At 37.3% G+C, this 22,500-nt stretch overlaps 2 protein-coding genes and 1 non-coding gene across 3 annotated transcripts in view; 2 read left to right on the top strand and 1 right to left on the bottom strand.

Annotated features, from left to right (window-relative positions):
- Positions 1-17,955, bottom strand: part of LOC145493957 (intraflagellar transport protein 80 homolog) — a 23,525-nt gene extending 5,570 nt beyond the window's left edge. Inside the window, exons 1-21 of the mRNA XM_081473450.1 lie at positions 17,523-17,955; positions 17,162-17,219; positions 16,045-16,096; positions 15,819-15,930; positions 15,009-15,119; positions 13,956-14,024; positions 13,294-13,403; positions 12,625-12,714; positions 11,745-11,826; positions 11,415-11,470; positions 11,127-11,251; positions 9,056-9,147; positions 8,893-8,974; positions 5,858-5,932; positions 4,872-4,920; positions 4,026-4,140; positions 3,510-3,574; positions 2,985-3,120; positions 664-811; positions 396-482; positions 1-53 (exon numbers count right to left, since the gene is read on the bottom strand). The exon at positions 1-53 is cut by the window's left edge and continues 1 nt beyond it. Of these exons, the coding sequence (XP_081329576.1) occupies positions 1-53; positions 396-482; positions 664-811; positions 2,985-3,120; positions 3,510-3,574; positions 4,026-4,140; positions 4,872-4,920; positions 5,858-5,932; positions 8,893-8,974; positions 9,056-9,147; positions 11,127-11,251; positions 11,415-11,470; positions 11,745-11,826; positions 12,625-12,714; positions 13,294-13,403; positions 13,956-14,024; positions 15,009-15,119; positions 15,819-15,930; positions 16,045-16,096; positions 17,162-17,219; positions 17,523-17,559 (1,804 nt within the window). The 5' untranslated portion in view covers positions 17,560-17,955. The remainder of the gene's footprint in view (positions 54-395; positions 483-663; positions 812-2,984; positions 3,121-3,509; positions 3,575-4,025; positions 4,141-4,871; positions 4,921-5,857; positions 5,933-8,892; positions 8,975-9,055; positions 9,148-11,126; positions 11,252-11,414; positions 11,471-11,744; positions 11,827-12,624; positions 12,715-13,293; positions 13,404-13,955; positions 14,025-15,008; positions 15,120-15,818; positions 15,931-16,044; positions 16,097-17,161; positions 17,220-17,522) is intronic.
- Positions 10,591-10,663, top strand: Trnat-agu (transfer RNA threonine (anticodon AGU)). The gene has a single exon. It is a non-coding gene; the product is annotated as a tRNA-Thr (tRNA).
- Positions 17,956-22,441: 4,486 nt separating the features above from the next.
- Positions 22,442-22,500, top strand: part of LOC145493956 (uncharacterized) — a 1,630-nt gene continuing 1,571 nt past the window's right edge. The window contains exon 1 of the mRNA XM_081473449.1: positions 22,442-22,500. This exon is cut by the window's right edge and continues 264 nt beyond it. The gene's annotated coding sequence lies outside the window, so the exon portion shown is untranslated.

Here is a 22,500-nt window from a genome sequence, read left to right on the forward strand (position 1 = left end):
CCCATTTAGATTCACTGGCATACTTGTGAAGCATGGATGGATACGGTGAAATTCTGTCAAAATTATATGAAGAATCAAGGTAAGTGAGTGTTACTTGCAGTGGTGATAGAGATGACATGTTAATAACTATATGAAACTATTTGTGGTCACAATTGGTTGCCAACATTTTTAAAGAGTTAAACATTGCTAATGCTGCCATACATTAACTACTGGCCATGTATAAATCACATTAGTTACCTTGACCATTTGTGAGTCCAAGACTTAAAATCAGAAAAAGAAAATAGCGAGACTGAGAATACAGTCATGTACCTAAAAGCCTGTAGAGGGCATTTTAGCAAGGTGGGTGTCAATACATATTATTTTTGTGGTCCTTTTGCTTAATATGTAAAACTCACATTGTACTGCACAGTGAACCATCAGCCCTTCTCATCGTACAATGGTTTTCCAAGAAGCTAACAATCTGGGGACTCTTTCCAAAATCACTGAAAATAGAACACAATGATCCAAGAACTAAGCACCATTCAGATCAAAATGTTAATAGATAATTCAAAACAAGTTCATAGATAATTTAAAACAATATGTATATGGTAGTCAGGCATTTTAATTCTTGTACAATCATCTGGCAGTGAGGGCTGGGATTTTGTTCCATGAATGTGTGTGTACCTGGAATCTTTCTCGAGAAGTGTTTTTGGCAAGATGTCCTGGTCCACGTACACGGCACTGGGATAGTACCATACAATAAACCTGCCATCCTGGAATGCTGCCAACATGTTTGTGTTGTCATTCCAAGCCATTGTGGTTATCATTGTTCCTAACAAAAAAATACAAAAACAAAAACAAAAACACAAACCTCAGCTAGAAGGAACAATGGACGAATAACTGGAGACTGCAGACTGAGGAACAAGGCTGAAAGATTTATATCTACTTTTCAGGCTGACATCTTTTCTTATTTAGACATGTCAGACTGAAATTTTCCATTCCAGACCACATTTTTAGTGCAGAGTGCACTATTGTGATGGTTTAGGGGGCTGTTGTTCGCTAAGGCACTAACACAATAATGCCATAATGCCATAAGGTGTAAACTTTAATGTTTGTTTAATTAATTAGTTTCAATTAATCAGTTAGCTATGCTGGAAGGGGGGCTGGGTGGGGTAGGTATCCGAGTGCATTACGCAAAACATGCCATACTTACGTTGCTTTCCATGATAACATGACAAAAATATATAATTACATGGTTTTGCAAATCTCATGCTATCCTTGTGGTGCCATTCTGTTAACAACAAAAGCAATTTGCTCCAAACGCACGTGCAAATTAGTTAGCGTCAAAGTCAACAATATGATAGGTGAAAGATACATTTTATACAGGACTACCCACAAACGTTGAGTGCTTTCCCTTGTGGTAGAGCATAACATGTCAGACGCATGCACTCAATCATTGCTAGTGTGGTAAACTCCGTTCTCAAGTTCAGATGCATGCTTTTTTAATTTTCTGTAATGAGTGATATCACACTCTCGTTTTGGCTGGGGATAGCAGTTATATTTCAGGTAACGTCAGTTCTCCTTTTTTAGTGCAAAGAATGCTACTGTGACTGTGTATCTTCTGGAATCTTCCCTAGCTCGATTCAAGAAATGTTGTCTGCTGTTTTATAACTATTGCGTTTGCCAGGGTTGAAATAGAGAATGGGAACATATTGCTTCTCCTTAGCAGCTTGTTTGTTTCCTCTTCTATGAAAGAGAGCCCAAAGTTCATATTCAGCCGAAACTTTCACGTGTTAGTTACATGTAAAACTAGTAAATTTGTGACAAAAGAAACTTCGTTATTATTGCCGCAGACTCCATGGCACTTACTGAAACCTCCAATTAATTTCATCAGTCCATGAGGCGACTCGCTCACCGATGTGGGATATAATTTCGGTCAAGTAAAGATCTCTACCTTCAATACTTCTTGTTGAAATGCTCCTCAATGCTATTACTTGATAGCATTGTGTATTAGTACACCAACTCAGCTGGCAACAGAATTAGAACGCACTATTCCGCGATTCAACATGGCTATCTGATAATTAGATTAGTTCTTGTTTATAAATGAAATGAAAATTTACATTTTGAATAAAACAAAATCATTCCTCTTCGACTTTTCAGCAGAAATTTAACTTTATATTCCATTTATCTTCAGCAGTGAGTTAAAAATACACATCTTTCATATAGTTTTGTTGAAACAAAGGCATCTTGTTGCATACATTGGCCAGGAAAACAAAAGTATCAAATTACAAATGTTGGCGTGAAAAGTAATGCTACAAAATAAACGAAACTCAACATAAAATACCACAATGAATTTAAAACCGTCTTGACAAACGGTAATTGTAAGTTATTTTGGGGCAAAACACAAACATGAAACACATACACTGCTAAGATTATGTCTTATCAAGTTTTTGTCTGCTCATATTCTGCAATGGGGAAAAGGCCTAGTTGACTACCAAGGGAGAGAACAGCAGGGGTGAGGACCTGTGTGACTACTGTACCAGAGCCGTAAATGACACTCTGCACTATCTGAGATTGTCTCACTAGTTACAAAACAGTTTCTTTTTTCTTGACACAAGCATGAAATTAGGAATTTTGTTTTTATTTACATGAAAGAGTCTTATTCAGAATTTTAATCAGAGCATGTTGAAATGAAGGAAATCACTGTGAAACTACTAAATAAAAATAATTATTAACTTACTTTCAGGAACATGACTTACAGAAAAACAATAAGATTTCACTTCACTATTCAATATCAATAATTTCAATGGCATTGAAAACAGCAGAGGCTGATTAGGGTCCTTTAAGCTAAAGGACATGAAATGGTATTCCATGCATTCCACTGGTGAGACTAACTTACTGATCTACAGAAATGGATGGCACCCTGTTACATGTGATTATCACAATGTGACTATCTACATGTAGTCAGATACAGATTAAAGTGATGTTAAGTCATCTAAACTAACCAAGTTTAACCAGCCTTTCTGCAGGGCCAATGTGTTTGATTGGGGTGAGATAGAGATCCCTGTTTTTGTCAATAACTGCCAGTTGTCTGTTGCTGGTTGGACCACACTGGCTAAGGGCAATCTCCATCACTTCAAGCTAGAGCCAGAAAAAGTATAATCAGATTAGGACAAGTTAAGCTGGAGAAACTCAACACAAAGAAATACATGTAAGCATTCTTCCTCCACTCAACAGAGATTTGAATTGAGATTCAACCTAGAAAATTCTTTACTTGAACAGGTCTACAGACATTGAGATGTAATTTGAAGTATCTGTGGTTGGTTGGGGCTCTGTCGAAAACCGGAAACCATAACTCTAAGAAGCTCCTAACAACAATCTCTTAGTCAGAGGAGTATAGCACCAGTTGGACTTAAATGGCAGATTCTCTTGAATGAACAAAGAATGACATGCATGTGAATCTACAGGGATATGAACATTACCCTGTTTGATAAAACCCTTGAAGGATATTTATAGAATTAAATACTTACAGAATGCTGTATTGGTTGTCCACTACCCACTGGCTTTCCTGATTGGGCTTCAAATAAATGGATCACTGAAACAAAATAAATAAAACAATGCTGACTCAGAGAGCACCATTTAATCATCTGCATACAAATGTTACCAGTAAAAATAATTTTGTACTCAGTTATTTGTACCCATGACAAAACAAGCACATTACATGGAGATTTGCTCCATAACTCTAGCTAACCCTTTCACACTAGACAAGCTGCTCTCAATTTTTGTTTGCCCTGGACAACTCTCAGTTTACTTTTTTCATTTAGTTAGTAGATGACTTGACTGATCCCTTGCCCCTTGGGCAAGCAAGACTGAAAAGTTACTTACCCAGCAGGAAAATCTACTTGTCCAGGATGACCAAACGGCACATTTTTTTGAGCTCTGAACCATTCAATTTTGTTGATCACTTTCAACAGAAAACTAACATAAAACTCCACTTCATATTATTATCATCGTTAAGAATTAATATATAAATTTGTTTACAATACCTTTCTCATCTTTCCGATCTTTGATTGCCAAGGTGTCATTACTCAATGTACAAGTCTGTTCATTCAGAATGTCTGTTCTTAAACCCTGGTACTTTGGAACACACGTTAGACGACCCTGACGCAAAGATGATAGAATAAGAAAATATCAAAACAAAGTTTGCTTGCTATAAATTTGATCATTAAGCTAGAGTACACTGTAACAAACCAAGGTTAGTTCACTGTGTACATGAAGAAGGACAAAATTCATAGGGTTCAAAAAGAAAAGAATTGAAAATCAAACCTTCAGCTCTAGGAAGAAAAGATATAATTAACAAAGAAATCACAAAGGAAGGAGACTAAATGAATACTTTTATTACAGATTATGCATTCAAAGGATAGCTGAATTTGCTTGCCCTTGTCCTGACATCAGGCCTACAAACACCATAAGCTTTCTTGTTACAATGACACCAAAATATAAGGAATACCAGTAACAAATACATGTAGGCCCAGCGGGACTCCCACATGAAAAGGTTGCCCATTAGGCATGCTCATCGGAAAATATTTGAATCAAACCCCTAGAGGAGACTAATCAGGGCATGGCTCTAACTCTATTAACCCCTAAAAGATACCTCTTAAAACAAAATAGGCTCAATTACTGGCCACTGTTCAGGAAAGGAGCCCAAGCCAGTAGACCGGACTCAAGAGAACAGCAGAAATCGAGCCTAAGAATGGAAATTGAAAAACGGAGTCCCCTCTCAGCTCCCCCCTCCCCTCCCCCTCCCCGGGCAAATGGGTGAATTAAAATTTTAAAAATATTGAACATTTTTAATTTTTATGGTTGGAATAAGGCAGTACTGAAATACAAACCTCATATGAATAAACTTGAAGACCAGCATCATCAACTAATAGAAAATGCCTGTAGAAATGTAACAACAGTGCAAATTAAAGCAATCTCAAGATTTTTCTTCAAGGAGAATAATAGTTTATACATGTATCTCATCATTTGCTGCTAGTTATAGCTATAACCTCAAGATCACAAATATTTTTTGTTTTGAAACTTTAAATGTCATTTTTACATTTCCTGTAACTATAGTACAACTAAGAATTTCATTTTACTGGCTAGTATTGTTGTTTAGTCATACCTTGTTTTATTACATGGCTGTGTCTCACAAGGACTGGGAACTACCGAATTCACGAATTTGATCGGCTGAAATCAATATTGAAAGTGGTCTAGACCAGTATTTAGACTGGCATCTAGACTGGTAATGTTTTGTTGTGAAAAGTTGCAAACTAAAATGCAAAAATGCTGAGTACAATGTATTTTCTTCTACCAATATTAATTTTGTTAATGGAAGTGCCAAAAAGTGTGATGAGAAAAAAAATTAAAGAGGATGAGCAAACGTTGGCAGAATTAAATTCAGCTCATCGCCACTTGCAAACAAAATGTCAGTTTGTACAAACCAGTTACATTAAATGAATTAAATTGTTCTTGTTTGCCATATACATGTACATGTAATAAACATCTTATTAACCAAGCTTAGTCGGTCTGTATGGGAGAATCTTGGTCATGTGTACAGACATCACTGCCCTCGGTTGGTGCTCACAACCTTGGTCAAGATTCTCCCATGGCATAGAGACCTCCTGCACGGTTAATAGAAGCTAAATCTGAATCTCTATATATTGATCATTCATTGAGGAGAAATAGGCAGTTAATTAGTTTATTTGCAATCATCAAGAATCATTGAGTAGCATCACATGATAAAATATTAACAAACTAACTAAAGGCAACTATTCACATGACAAATTTCAGAATGAGAGTTGACTTGTAATGCAATTATAATGAGTAAACTCACTTTTCAGTCTGGACAATAAGGGTAGTGTTTCCATTCTTGAGGTCAAATATCATGGGTGTATTCCAGTTTCTGACACTATGGAATTGAATAACAAACAATAATAATTTATTATTTTTACCAACTGTACAGAGGATCAAAATATACTGTAGTACTCAGTCTGATCAACTTCCACTAATGAATAGCTCTTGTAGGCAGACATTTTTTTTTCAAGGACCATGCCACTAACACTGTACAAACACTGTAAAAAGAGAACTTATCAACCTCCCCATTAAGCAGAGGTTTGGGTTCCAACTGGGTGTCCCCCTTATAGCCTGCCAAGACAATATTGCAGGGGTAGATCCAGTATTTTTCTTACGAAGGGGTGCACCACTAAGGAACGGCGTAACTGACGTAACATACATTACTCTAATCATATTGCTCATACAACTTGCTACTAAATTATACAAAATGTGCCTCTGCATGGATAAAAACTTTATTTGGATTAATAATTATATTGCTTGCATCTACATGTAGTTTCATGGCACTCTTACATGAAGTGGCTAGAGGATTGAGGTGAGCATAAATTTGGCACCTGAATCAGTAGGCAGTACCATTAATAATGGTAATAGGACTGAGTGGAGTCCAATTCGGTCTGTAATCATACAAGTGATTAACAAAATTGGACGACCGTAAAGCGGGAGTCCAATTTGTTAATCACGAGTATGATTACAGACTGAATTGGATGACACGATGTCCTGTTACCAATTAATCATAACAATTACAATTTCCCACAAAAGTAAAAGTTTCATTTGATAAAGAGCTTTTTATTGTCATTCTAAATATCATAACTATAAAATATGGAGAACAACTCACAAAATGGCTGTTAAGTCTCTTTCAAAACATTCACCAGAGACTAAACCTCCACAGTTTTACAAAGTCAGTCTCAGTCAGTGGTTACTATGGTGATTGTAATCAATGTTGTGATTGGTGGATTTAGTGGAGAGGACTTAAAACGATTGGCTCATGTATCTGTCCGATTACAGGTGTCCGATTACAGCCAACTGTCCGATTACAGCCAACTGTCCGATTACACTGTCCGATTACAACATCACAGATTAATTAGAGCAAAATACAGCAGTTTATGCACCAATCACATTTGAGGAAATTGTAATTGTTATGATTAATCTTGATAGCATCCTTGAAACCACATTACTTGTGATTAAAAACCTGACAATTTCTGTTTAAAGCCTTGATGGAAAATAGTTTTCCCGTTCCTTAGTGGTGCACCCCTTCCTAAGAAAAATCCTGGATCTACCCCTGCAATATTGTCTTGGCAGGCTATAAAGGGGACACCCAGTTGGGACCCAAACCTCTGCTTAATGGGGAGGTTGATAAGTTCTCTTTTTACAGTGTTTGTACAGTGTTAGTGGCATGGCCCTTGAAAAAATGTCTACCTACAAGAGCTAGTTTTCCCTTGGGGCAAGTAATTCTCAAATTTTGCTCACCCAGGTCACTTCCCTGCTTGCCCAGGTTTTCAAACTAATTAATAATTCATGAACCCCAAAATAAAAGTGTTGGAATGAAATAAACCCATCTGACTTGTTTGTAGTCTTGTTAGTGTTCATCCCTTTCATGTTCATGTTCTCCCCCTTTTTAATGTTGAAATACATTCCATGGACACTGGACAATCAATAGACAATTGATGTTGTGATTGGTGGATTTAGTGGAGAGGACTTAAAATGATTGGTTCATGTAACTGTCCAATTACAGGCATCCGATTACAGCCAACTGTCCAAATACACTGTCCGATTACAACTTTGCAGATTCATTAGAGCAAAATACAGCAGTTTATGCACCAATCACACTTGAGGAAATTGTAATTGTTATGATTATAATAGTAATAGTAATAGTAATAATAATAATGAAACTTTTCATTTCGGCAGCACCCAAGTATATTTCTACCAGAGAACCTGAATGTCTCACCGAAGAGATTTAGCTGCAATCATGGACAGAAATGTTGACACATTTGAGCAAAACAGACACTTTCTATCGGAGTCCTTCTGTAGTTTCAAAAAACATCTTTTTTGTTGATAGTCAAGCTCCCCTCTCCCCCTTTTTAATGTTGAAATACATTCCATGGACACTGTCACGTGGTTACAACATTGAAAAGGGGAGAGGAGGTCAAAATGTGAAAATTGGAGATTGAAAAACTTGCGTGTTCAACAAAACAGGTCTTTTTCGGCGAGTGTCTCAACTGCTTTTGTCCGTGATTGTGGATTTGTTCATGATTAAAAATGCTGGAGAGGGCTTTGTTTTTGCTGTAGAAATATTGTGGTGTCTTTTTGCATACAGTGTCTACAGCTTTGATACACTGATGTCGAGTGTGGTTTTATACAGTGAAACTGGAAAATTTCTGCAAAACTTGTTGAACTTTTAATACATTAACACAGCATTTTCGTGCCAAACACAGCTATTTTTACTCATGGAAAGAAATTTGATTAGGGCAGAGTTTGATCATGGCCTGGGTAACCACTTCTAAACGGTCGATGTACATCATGCAATCAACAAAACAAGGCTATAATTTGTAATTTTCATCAAGTTTCTCTAATTAAACACTTAATTATACCCATGTGCCTAAAACTTACTCTTTGTTTCAAAATTAGTTTTCAAAAATTCAGTCATTGAACAGCTTGCCTAGACTCTTGCCCATGGGGCATGAAAGCAGGGAAGGTTACTTGCCAGAGAGGAAAATGTAGTTGTCCTGGACAAGCAGATGGGGTTATTTTCAAGCCCTGTATGGCATTTCCATCATTCAGTTCAAAGCCTCATACGCCTACTGGCATGAAAAGAAACGATGACAATGATTGCAATGACGATGATGATTATGATGATGATGATGACGACGACAAAGATGATGATGATGATGATGATGATGATAACAAAGATAATAAAGGAAATGAAGTTTTTGTTGATTATTTAAATAATCATCATAAACTTCATCACCCTCATTAAAATCAGTTGATTGGTAAATAAATTCATTGACAATAGGTAAATACCTGTAGATATAACACTGTGATGTTGTTGCTACCACAAGATGGTTGAAAGCTAGTGAAGTCTTGATGATGCGGTCTCGGAAGTCTGAAAGAACATTTTAATACAACCTCAATACACAAATATTGTGCAACAAGGATCAAAAGACACTCAAGGTCAAAGTATTACCTAATGATTCTTTAACATCATTGGTTACATCTCTCACTACAATACTCTTGCGATCTGTGACAGTAACTTCAAAGTTCTTCCACTCAAGACGCCTGCCAAGCACAAGAATGCTGCATTATTGAAAGTAAAGACACTTTTAAATGAAGACATGATTGATCGTCGCAGTTATGCACACAACTTAAGCAGTTGTGAAATTAAAGCCTGAAAAAAAAATCGGGCCTGAACGGGATTCAAACTGATGATCTCTGTGATACCAGTGCAGTGCTCTACCAACTGAGCTATCAAGCCATCTGGGTGCTGCTCACATTGAGAGTTCATAATATATTATGTCTTGTCCATAATCATGTCTTCATATCTTTCTCCCCAGTTCAAATATACAGTCGAACCTCGATTATCCAGAGCTCGATTATCCGGACTATTTGATTATCCGGACTTTTTTCACTGGTCCCAATTTTTTCATGAATATTAATTAGTTGTGATCTTGAAAACTCAAAGTCGCAAAAAACCCAATAATCCTTTCAAAAGACTGTTGAAACAGCGTATTATCCTGTACGCTTTTCAAAATTTGCAAGTGCGATGAGACAAAGAAATATTCTGATGTATTCAGCTGATATCTGATTGGCTCAATTGTTTTGTTACCAAGGGAATTTCATCCTTGATTAGTTCCTTCCGCATGGGTTATGTAAACACACGAGCGATCAATCATAAACTCAAATTAATTAAAAACATGTCTACGAAGCGAAAGCGAGCCGTTCTATCGATTACAGATAAGCAGATAATTATTTCACGTTTGGATAAAGGAGAGAAAGGAACAAATTTAGCTCAAGAATTTGGCATCAGCAAGCAGCAGATCTCTGACATACGGAAGAACAAAGACAAGATCCTAAAATTTACTGACAGCATCAAGACAAGCGAAGGATTAAAACAAAAGTCTCTGATCAAGCTACAAGTCTTTGAAGCAAACAAACATGCTTGAACATTTTAGACCTTTGTAAATACCTGAACTGAAAGTTTTTAGTTGTAGATACATACAGGCTGTGTAGATTTCACAATTAAAATGATGTTTTCTTTCCTGTATACCTTTTTTTATTTACATTTCTATCTCATTAATGAACATGTTTTCGATTATCCGGACTCTCGATTATCCGGACTATTTACCGAGGTCCCGACGAGTCTGGATAATCGAAGTTCGACTGTACGATCTTTCATGTATAGTCATTTGTATTCTTCATCATCTACATGTACGGGTACATGTATATTACAAACTCTCAATGTGACCAGCTTCCAGAGGGCTTGACAGCTCAATTGGTAGAGCACTGCACCAGTATCACAGAGGTCATGGGTTCAAATCCCATTCAGGTCTGAATTTTTTTCAGGCTTAAATATTACAACTAAGTTGTGTGCATAACTGTGATGATCAATCATGTCTTCATATCTTTCTCCACAGTTCTAATATATGATCTTTCATATATTCATTTGTATTCTTCATCATCTATGGGTATATCACAAACTCTCAATGTGACCAGCTCCCAGATGGCTTGATAGCTCAGTTGGTAGAGCACTGCACCAGTATTGCAGAGGTCAGGGGTTCAAATCCCCTTCAGGTCTGACTTTTTTTTTTCAGGCTTTTCCTTTGATTTCACAACTACTTAAGTTGTGTGCATAAACTGCCATAATCAATCATGTCTTCACATCTTTCTCCGCAGTTCAAATATATGGTCTTTCATATATTCATTTGTTAAGACACCTTATAAAAGATACATGACAGAATTTCACACTTAAAAAAAAATACAGCTCAAAAATTCAAGTTTATCTACTGGGAAATAAAAACAAGTACAGCCTAGCTTGAGCAGCCAACAAGAAGGAACTGGGAAAGTCTGATGGGAAAAATAATATATTATGCTCATATTTTCACCTCATAGCAAGTCAGACTCTATAACAGTGGTGATAATCAGCCACAACAAAAAGAAACATGGAGCTTCATTTTCTGCTTGACATTATAATTATAATAATTAGTTGAACCCAGAAATATGCAGAGAATGAGAACCTGACACCAACAATATTTACTCACCTTTCAACCACATGAGCAAAGATAACCTGCCCATTTCCACAAGCCCCAGCAAGCTGAGTACCATCACTGGACCATGCAATGTTGAATATCGAGCCGGTATTTGGTTTTTCCAATGTGTAGGACCACTAACAAAGAATTACACAGACCTTTACTTGGTCTCAAAGATTTACACCATACAAAAAGTCCAGTAATCTCAACTGTTATTTTAGAAATGTGCAAACTAATTAAAACAAAGCTGCTGCTTTTCTCAAGCAATAACTTCTCATACTTGCAACTCGCAATGCTTACCCCAGTTTTGTCACAGAGCCTCAAAGTATTGAAAGAACCAACAGCAAACAGTTCACCTGAATCAAAATAATTACAAACTGGTAAAAGTGGAGGCATGCAGCTAAATTAATATAAAGTTAATATATAAAATATATAAATATATCATATAAATCTAGCATATTATTTGAAAATTACTGTCAACCTTGTAAAAATTATTTCAGGGACAGATTGCTATCAGACATCCTTTTCATGTCACAGGTCTGAACTATCTCATCAGTGACAATCTTTAGTTATTAAGAAATAGTTATTAAATGTACTAGTTTCAGCAAAATTTGACAACATTTTACTCACCATCAGGGGCCCATGAGATGCCAGTGATGGGATACTCATGTAGCATACTGGAGTACAACACTCGGCCATAACTGTCCCACACCTGCCAGGATATTAATTTGAAATATTATTAAAAAGGCTAATTCCAGGGATCAGAGCAACCAGATGGATCAACAAGTTGTCCAGCATTTAAAGTTGGTTGCTATAACATTAACTGACTAGAAGTAAATTGTGCCTTGAACCCCTGATTGGCATGCTAGTTCAGCACAGGTTAGCTCCCAAAATTTTGTTTAGTTGGCCTAACCCTTGGCTGATACCCACTAAACACAGTTGTTTCGAGAAAGGTTGTCTAACTTACAAAGGCATAAAAGCTTATGCCAGCAATGGCGAAAGGTTGATCGAAGATCATGGTGTTTCAGCATGAATGACGGAAAAATAATGATTTTACTTGTATCTGGTTGCTCCTTCCTTCACACTGAAAGAACCGTAAACTTTGATCAAACAACAGTAAACCACCTCAGCCTCCACCCACAATACTTTCAGCATGTTGTACGTGCTTTTTTGCTAGGAAAACCTTTCTCAAAACAGCTGTCTGTTTTGATCCTGCTATACAGTGTCAAGAAACACTGAGTGAAAGAGTATGTACATGTACTGTGTTTTGCCCAAAAACATGATGATAAACTGCACCAAGGCTAATAAGACCCACAAACAGATGCAACAGCTAATTAAGGCACTGCCCCCAACAATCTTCAAAACATTTCAAATCAATTATTAATATGTAACATAATTCTAATTTATGACTCCACATCAAGGTTAATGACTGAATATTGCGATTTGCTGTTTCTTTATCACTGAACCTACTGAAGTCTTCTTACAGTATGTCAGTATTTCAAGAACAAACCTTATATTTGCAGTCCTCTCCACCAGAGATAATTAGATTATTGATAGGATTCCAGTCCACTTTTAACACAATCCCATCATGACCCTTCCACTAAAGAAAACATTTACAAGTACAGTGTACAGATCCATGATTATATTTATGTAGTAATTTATTGTCTTTAAAGACAATAACAAGTGAAATTAAAATTAAATTCCTGGCAAAACATTTTTAGCAAGAGCTTGTACTTGACTCTATAACTGCAAATGGTACATGTAATGGTCGAAAACTTCATATGAAGGAAAATGGGAACCTCTCCTAGTGAATGGATTTATTTGCCATGCCTGATAGCCTTGTACAAGATCATTATGGCATTCCCATTCGCTCAGTCAGTTCTTTAAGCTTCAAATAATAAACAGAAACTACAGTACAGTGGAATCCCAATTTCTCAAATCCTCAATTTTTTAACTTTCTGATAATTTGAACAAAAAGTTGTTTCCCTCCCATCCAATGAGCACTATAATTTTACCCCTGAATACTTGAAGTACCTGATTTTCTAACCAGTTTTTGATTTCTTTGTGAGGTTAAAAAAAATTGGGAATTCACTGTAAATCTTCTCTACAATGACAACAACGAGAACAATGACAATAAGTATACAATGATGTATGAGTTCCAACTTGATCATACATGTACCTGGACTGGCTTTGCAGCAGCTTGTAAAGGTTTAATAACCAGTTGCTTTCCACTTGTGTGTAGGATGTGGTCTGAGTCAGGACTCCAGGCAACAGAATACACTGGGGTACCTGTAGACATCACAGGATTATTACTGAATCTCAACCATTCAAAGTGATACTTGGACAAAACTTAATTGTAAATTTTAAATACACTATAGGTGCATTCTGCTAATTAAGGTGATTCTGTCATGTGCTGGGAAAAAAAGGGAAAGGTAAGGAAAAACATATGTTGGCTAATTGTCACGAAAATGACTTGTTTTGTCTGGACTTGTGATGTTGTCCCAGTCTTGGGAAAGACTGTTATCAACAAAAGACATTCATTTAACCAATCAGTCAATTAATCAATCAATTAATCAATTGCCCCTTCAGTCAATCAACCAAGTCAACAACTTCATCACAGTGTCTTGTCTTCTAGCCAGCCATCAAGCCTATTAATCAGAGACACTGCATAGTGTAAACTATAAATAATGGCCTGCTCAATCCAAAGTCCATCGCACTAACCCTTAGGAAAGTTCACTGTGATAAAAATGCATGTAACTTTAGTTAGTGGCTTTTCTTTGAATACATGTAGTTACTTGATGATATAAACTAAGAAAGTTTGAGAAGCACAAATAAACAAACCTGTTTGAACCAAAGTTGACCGTAACATGCCACTCCTGGACCAGATCTTCACTTGACCATCCTCTCCAACTGAGGAAAAAAGATTAAAAACATGCATGCATGATCAGTGTGAGAGAAACTAGATTTAAAATAGTACTAAGATAATCTCTTAAACTGCAGAGTTGGGTCTTATTCTGAGCTTGTCAAGCGTGCTCTACCATAATTTTTGACATCATTTGGTAACTGCCAGTTTTTTGCAAAATGGTCACCTGGAGAATTTCACCCACCAATACCAAAGCATTATGCTTTGTATTTTAACAGGTTTACTTAACTCATTGACTCCTGGAGCTTTCTACCAAAAACACATTTTTTGGACATTTTGGAGATTTTTAGCCTGGATATGGGCCAAATTAGCTCCAATCTACTCAAAATGGCATTTACAACATGACAGCATGCCTTTCTTTCCACTAGCATTGTGTTTTACAACATTTTTGCTTGGCCACATGCAGAAATCAAAATTTCAAGATAGTTTTTGGACAAGAAAGTGACCTACAGTACATGTACATCTCTAGGCTTTTTGCTTTTTTTAATTTTTTTTTTTTTTTGGCCTTTCCTTTTTCTCCTTTTCTTATCTTTTTGCTGCAGTGATTGACCTTCTCTGGGCTTGCTTCCAGTTCAAAAATTTCTGAGAAGGCATCACAGAGACGGGCAATTTTTACCATGGACTACAGCTAAGTGTAGCCACAGGAAATTTTGCTCCAAGTTTCTCACTCAAATTTCTCAGCATTTTGGTGCATATTTCAGGCTCCACTAGGTTAATCACTCTGATCTGCATATCATTGCAAATATCTTTTCCCCCTGCAGAACTTGAGTATAGATAATGCCAATTTTTGGTCAAAGGTGATGACATCAGAAGTGGAACAAAGGTCAACGCTCATCACGGCCAGTTACGGGCAGCACAGGAGCCAATGGGTTAAAACTAAAAGATATTTGATTTTCTTGATTGCATGACAAAAAACAATCAATGATCACTTCAATGAAACCTTCAGTTCAGGCAGCTGAACTCTTCCTCACCTGTAACCATGGCTGACCCATCAAAGCTCCATCTTCCACTGAGCACAGCACCTCGGTGAGCCTCCACAGACTTCTCAATACGACCATTCCGAGAGATCAAGTGGAATTTACCTGCAGGAAATTATTTTAATACAAAGTTAGGTCTGTACTGAATTGTCAGGAGATTCATCCAGAGTGAGACAGCTTAGTTAAGTTATCTCAAATTTTTCTGCACATGACTATAGCAAAGGCATAATACATGTAGCTCTTCTTGAATGGGACGCTTGCCAATTGCAGTTTAGAAACATTCTAGTATGCAGAGTCAAGGCTGTTGTCTAAGAAACATTTTGAGGAGCCCGAATATTGCTAACCATGAAATCTTAGGTGCCCAGCACCTAAACTTATATGGAAAAGTTAGGTTTTCCCAGTCACCCAAAGTCAAAAGTAAGGCGCTTGTGACATCCACGTGCTTCCAAGGCTTAATATGATAAATGAATCTAAGATCTGATGCACACAGTAAATGTACAGAAGCTAGATTAAGTACCATTAATTCAGTCAGATACACTTGAACTTCCAATAAGCGGACACCCTCGGGACTAGAAAAAGTGTCCACTTAAGAGAAATGTCCGGGTTTAGAAGGTAAAAATGCAGTGTTTGTATGTGGCTGGGTCCATTACCAAGGTGTCCATCTATGTAAGGTGTCTGTTAGCTGTGGTTCAACTGTACACTCCAATGGTCAAGTCTGTCTATCATGGAAAACTATGATTATAATTCTGTCACAGACATCCATTGCAGTATAAAAATATAAATACTGGCTATCAGTTTAGTTACCATCCGTAGAGGTAAGTACGAACAACTCAGACTGGCTCTGTTTTTTGCCTCCAGCGCTTCGTGGAAACCAGTGTATATCAGTTGGGAAGATTTCTGCTGGTAACTTAATGACCTGTGATTAAGAAAGAAAAACAAAAGTCATTCTAAAAAAAGTGTAATACTTGAATTGATGCATCAGACGAAAAAAAACAGTCTAATCAACTCAAAATATAATGTGCATGTTTACCTGTGTGGTTTCATCTGATAACAAGTTCCATTTCAATATACTATGATCATCACTGTCAGGTAGACACAAAAATATGACAGTCAACAAGGCAATTATATCACACTTCAGCTGTAAATAAGTTTACTGTAAATACATGTAGATAGACTCCAAACACTGAAACAATCACATACCGTAAATCCTCAAATTACCGCCCAGGGCGCTTATTTCAAATTTAGGAGAAGACGGGGCCGCTTATTCAAGGGATGGGTGGGGGGCTTATTTAATTTTTCCCAAATGGTGGCTTGATTTTTTTTTAAAATCCATCATCTCCACGTAAACACCAACATAAGCTGTTTATTGACATAAAAAGCTGATCCTAAAGTTTAAATCGCGGCACCATTAGTACTTAACATGTTCAATGTGTTCACTAAATGTGTTCACAAACTGAAACAAAGTACAAATCTGATACCACATGACGAAAAATATACATCCTTTGTTGTCTCAATACTCATCCACAAAATGGGGGGGCAGGGGAGGAGGGCACTTATTCAAGGGGGTACTTATTTAAAATTTCAGCCGATAGGAGGGGCGCTTCTTCAAAGGGGGCTCTTATTCGAGGGGGGGGCGGTGCTAATTACAGTAAAAGAAGTGTGCAACATTAATGCATAGGTTGTGATTTCAATTTTACTCATGGTACAGTAATAGCATTTCACTTTATTCTGGTATAATTATATACTAGTTATGCAATGCTCTCATGCCATAGGAAATACAGTGGCCAGCACAGTCAAAGCGACATACGCGTAGAGCATGTCATGTGAAGGTTGGACGTAATACTGTCGAATATACAGCGGCTTTCCTGTACTCTGATTGGCTGTATTTTCTATGGCATGGTATAAATAGTAATACATGAAAATACCAAGTAACATTAAAAAACAAAACATAAACTATAAAAGCAAACATCCTGTGTCCAGGATCAGATAACTTCTTCAGGGTGCAAAGGTGCACATGGTACCTTTTCTATGAGACAAGGACTTTCTTCGTATTACAAAATAAATCACGTCTTTGAGAGGACACCACAAAATTACAGAGAACAATAATGCAGTTGATTGGGTAATAAATCCAACTAAGTCTAACATACCCGCTAGAGTACAGTTCATCAGCAGTTGTCCAACCAACACAACTGACTAGATCTTTATCTGTTTTGACATTAGTCAAGAAGGTAACAACACCACAAAACAGGCAGTTATCTCACAAAACGGATTAAGCCCTTCATAAAGCCATGGTGTTATAGGAAACTTGACATCTTTTTGTTAAATTCCCGCTATTTATTGCTTGTACTGAACCAAACGATACGTTCAATTAAAGAAAGAGAACACAAAGTGCTTTAAGTTAAAGCTCAATACCAAGCTCAATTCATATAAATACTAGGGTGAAACGTTCCAAAAACAGCTATAGCTACTCTTTACTTGACGTACTAACAGTTTAAACAAAAAAGATACGCTTGGATTCTTTGAGCATATGAGTCTTGAACCTCATATTTGATGTTTTTCAGCCGTCTTCCAACCCAGATGCAAATGTGTTCGGTCCTTGACGACTCGTGACCAAGGTAAACAACTTCGAATAAATATCGCTCAGAACTCACACATTTCCACAAAAGAGCGCTTCAGAGAGCCTTTATCGTTCCATGAAGGTAATGATGTCAATGAAGTAACCGCATGCGATGAAGGAAACAAAATTGATCAAACCTTTAACGTGAAAGACGTCGATATTTCCCGAGTAAAGTTTTTTTTTGCCGCTCAAGAAATTTCCTGAGTAGCCTGGCATCATGACACGGAGAAAACTGGGGACGAATTCATTTGACACTTTCTCGGTCCAGTCTCTTCCCGGTCATTCTTTTTCATTGCTTTCTGCTTTTAATTTACAGATTTTATTCACCCCCATCCCAACTCCTAATTGTTAATTAGTTACTTATTTTAAATTTAAATTTAGTTGTTACTTCTATTCCTAACGGTTACTTCTGAAGATGTATGTTGAAACATACGAAACGTCAAGTAAATGAACTTTGTTTTTTAACATGCGTTTTATTGCCATGTTTATCACCGCAGTTTGCGTTTTATTTCTTATCAAACTAAAATAAATAGCTTCAGGAGCCCATCACTAGGAGCATGCAACTGCCCCATATTGCTGCCGCGGTGTTTTAAAAGACCGCTCCATTCTTAGTTACTGTTTGAATCAGTACCGCGAATTCAGGCCCTCGCGGGAACCTCACTGTCCAATCACAAGCACGGACTTAATTTTTGACTGACGTCATCATTTCACTGGAAGATTGAAGAGAAAAAGAGCCATATTTTCCTTATGCAGTTATCAATGTTATACCCAAGGGAGGGGGGGGGGACCCACGTCGGGGATGAGGTTGGGACTTTCAACGTCCGTGCGCACCTCACGTGGGGAATTTTAGCAAACTTTGAACATAAATATTGGCCCCGGGATCGGGAAGTTTGAACAATGCGAAAAGAATTATGTGTTGTGTTGTCCAAAATCGGATTCAAAAGTACTGAATAATCCAAGAAGAAAAGACTTTTTAGTATTTGGAAGAGTACTGCACTTTGTTGAAACTACAGCAAGAGAGCCAATAATGACTTGAAGAAAGAACCAGGATAAACTTTAATGTTCATAATTGAAATTTTTAGATTCTATGAAAAACTGGAACGATTGTACATGATGACTCTAGAATAGTAAGTGGTAATATTTTGGTGCAAGTTATAAAATAAAATAAAGTCAAATTGAAGCTTGTTTTCGGCCCGCTTCCCAAAACTCTTACCCTATTTATGCTATTGCCATGTTTTTCTACTGAGCTGGAAGTGATAATGGTGTCGACATGTTAAATCGTATCAGCTCAGCAGCCCATCGATGGAAGTGTGATATGTGGCTAATTAGGTTATAAATCACTCGCAAATTGAATGAAACGAATCGAATTACATGTTCAGACGAAAAATAAACATTCTAGGGCTGAATCGTCAAGAAGCAAACCGTGTTTGTAAATAAACGAAAATATGTAATAAACTCAAGATGTCTGATCGGAAGTCACGACGAGTTCTGGCAGCAAATCAATCTTAGTAAGAGCCTTATTTCATGGTGCCCTGTGCGTATACGGAAAAATATTACTTTCCTCAGCCAACTGTTTTCAAACAAGCTATCTACAGTCACTTCATCAGGCATCGAAATAACAGTTATACTCTCTTACATTGTCTGTCGTTGGAAGAATTCTTGTGCACTTGACACCCTCTACTATTTCGGAGGAATCCTCATGCAGAAGACCTGAGAGGAATTTCTCGCATGGATGCCAAACATAGCTGCATGTTTTTTTGCCATAGCATGTCGCCTTTTAAAACGACATTATCGTTGAGAGATTCAATGTATTATTACACATTTACCGCTGAACTGATAATTAATGTATCAATCCAACATGTTGACTTCAAACATTGGGTCAGAACCCACGACATGGCAGGGAAGAAATATTAAAAAAAAACAAGAAAACTCCCTGAAAAATGACCAGTCCTCGTTTTACTCAAGGCCAGGCGAGAAAACAGCACCGACCCTTAGAAAGTGAAGTACTTCTTGCGACGATCGACTTACTTTTTACATTTTTTAGCGAAATTTCAAAAAAGGAATCGGAGAAAAAAAGATTCCAACAAAATATGACCACTCACTTATTCTACTCCACGTCTAGACTCAAAAGGATTAGTATAAATTGTGCATCAAACCAGGGGTTTGAAAAAGCAATCGTTGACATAAAACAAACGTTTGTTCAGCCCTGGAAGCCGCTCCATCTGAAGAAAATTTACACCATGACGACATAATTTGGATTCGTGAAGAAAAAGCGATATTGCACGAAAAGGATTAAATTCCAAACCGCCCGAAACCTTTCACATTTCACATTTCAGTCGAGGTCCGATCAGTGCTTCGTTTTCCAAAAGCAACATCAGGTAAAGGCATATTTTTTTGTTTGCGGTTGGAGCTCACGAAACGTTTTTCTTTCTATATTAATCCATTTTTCTATTCATATGTTGTGATTTTGACATATAGGCTTGTCTACATTCGGAAAGAGGACTGAGTGCTAGTACACCGTCGAGATGGCGCAAATGTTCTCACTGCAGTTGCTCATTGTTTTAATCTGTTGCGCGCCTTTCTGTCTATCCGCATCCAAAGGTAAGCTACTTTGTCTGAAATAATATTGTTATCATAGACAAACTCATTCGGAAAACGACTTCGTGAGTTCCGGTTAGTTTGGTCTCCCAACCCGATTGAAAGGTCAGCCCAGAGTGAAAACCGATTTAGAAAACCGTCGAAAATAGGCCAGTGGCCTGGAGAGATAAATAAAGCAGACGATTGTACTAGCATCTGTTTTCCACGAACGACGTTTATTTAGCTTCTGTGAGTAGCCAGAAGACAAACACAAAATATAATAAGCTAATTATTAGGCTTAATTTTCCTCTGTTCTCAGGGTAGCCTGATCAGAAGGTTACGTACTTAACTTCTGTTTGCTGTTGCTTGGCGCTTGTGTAAATTGGGAGAGAAGTAAACAAGCCAAGAAAAAAAGGGGGCAGGGTTAACAAATCTAATATTGCACGAGCAAGGCGTTTGCATATTTTCCTACGTTAACACCCAGCCAAGGTGTGTGGGCATCAAGTATATTTTATACAATTCCGAAATACAAGTTGAATTGTCACTTGATGAGATATCGGTAACAGATATTCACAGATATCGCATGGAGATAAGGGTTATATATATTTACTGATGATGGTCTAAAGTCAGCAAAAATTATACTAGTTATCAAAGGAAGGGGATAAAAAAGAAACTTGAGGAAAACAATATAACATGATAACAAAACATTTATTCAAGATAAAAAAAAAACATCGTATATCTATAATACTTTACACTGTTGAACATTTCGACGTCGACAACTGAACTATTTTTGTAAGGCCTGTATAAAATCACTGAAATGACAAATCCCATTTGTTGTCTACTTATTAGTAGGTCATGTGATAAACTACTAATTAGCAGCAGTTTAGCTAGCCTGTGTACAGCCACCCTCTCTCCTCTCTCCGATTTTTCTTGAGGAGAGCGGACAGTTGTCTGACACAGGCTACATCGTGCAGCGTATATACATGAACTAGCTGAAAGTTGATTCGTTCAGTGTCGCCTTGATTAACCACCAAATTCTCAGAACCCACTTTAAAAGTCCTGTTTACAGTCACTGTAGAGAATTGATATGTTTTGGGAGTCGAAAAAGGTAACTCAGCGGAAGCTGACAGCTAGCCACAGTGGTTATATGATTATGCTATGTATTTGATCTTGAATTTTATGGCGACTTGCTGAGTGAAAATGGATCGGTCGTATCGGATATCTTTTTTCTCCTTTGAACTTCTCGAAAAGGCCCATAGCTGAAGCATGAACAAAACATGCTTTGAAAACTTGGCTCAAGCTGTAGTAAATAGAGAGCCTGAAAAAATTCTTGTGGTTTCCCTTGATGAACATTTCCACATAACTACCATTTTTAGCGTGTTCTCTTCTCAATATCTAGAGGTGGGCGGCTAAAGACGCAGGGCAAGTTTTGTTGATTGGAAACAGTCTGGAATACTTTGGGTCTATTTTGTTATTCATGCTCGTCTATCATATATCTCGTGTTGTTATCAGTAGCCTTCGAACAGAAATTTCGAGATGACTTCTCCATAAAATTCTCTAGTAGAGAAAACAGATAAGGGCAACTCCTGGACTAAAATACTTAACATATATAATTACTCTGTAAACGTGCATGACATCGTCGCTCGTAGTGGAGGAGTACGTGACGAGATCAAAAACGGCAACTTATATGTAACAACAGTTCTTGGATGAAATAAACGGGAAGATGCACCAGACCATACTAATTCAAAACGGCACACGAACAGTTCAATTTATGTACTAGCACGCTAATTCGTAATGTCTGCTCTCAATTTCCATTTAGTCGAACCCTAATCAAGTTCTACTGATGAAGTGTTCTTTCAATCAAAAACCAAAACAAAACAAACAGACGAACAAAAACAACTCGAACCCCGCAATCATAACAGTGAGTTTCTGAGACCACTTAATCATATTGCAACTGGGATAAGATTTACCAGGGATTGTGGTTGACCTTGAATCTTGAATAGATATAAATAGTAAACGAGTTCAATTGATGCATGTTTTTCAATCACTGAACATTTACAACAACAAAAAAACAAAAACAAACAAAAATGCTCTGCCATCATAAAATTGAGTTTCTGAGACCACCTAGTCATATTGCAGCCCGTGTGAAACATAACGATCCTAGCTTTGGCAACAATAAACCATTAGGTATTTCGTGGCTAGGAGCAGTCTCTCCACCACGATTCTTCCGATTCTTCCTTGGAATCCCGGCGGAGAGATGACATGCAGACCTGGCGCCTGGCATGAAACTCG

Source organism: Orbicella franksi, chromosome 7 (assembly GCF_964199315.1).
Source record: "Orbicella franksi chromosome 7, jaOrbFran1.1, whole genome shotgun sequence".
Classification (NCBI taxonomy): Eukaryota; Metazoa; Cnidaria; class Anthozoa; order Scleractinia; family Merulinidae; genus Orbicella; species Orbicella franksi.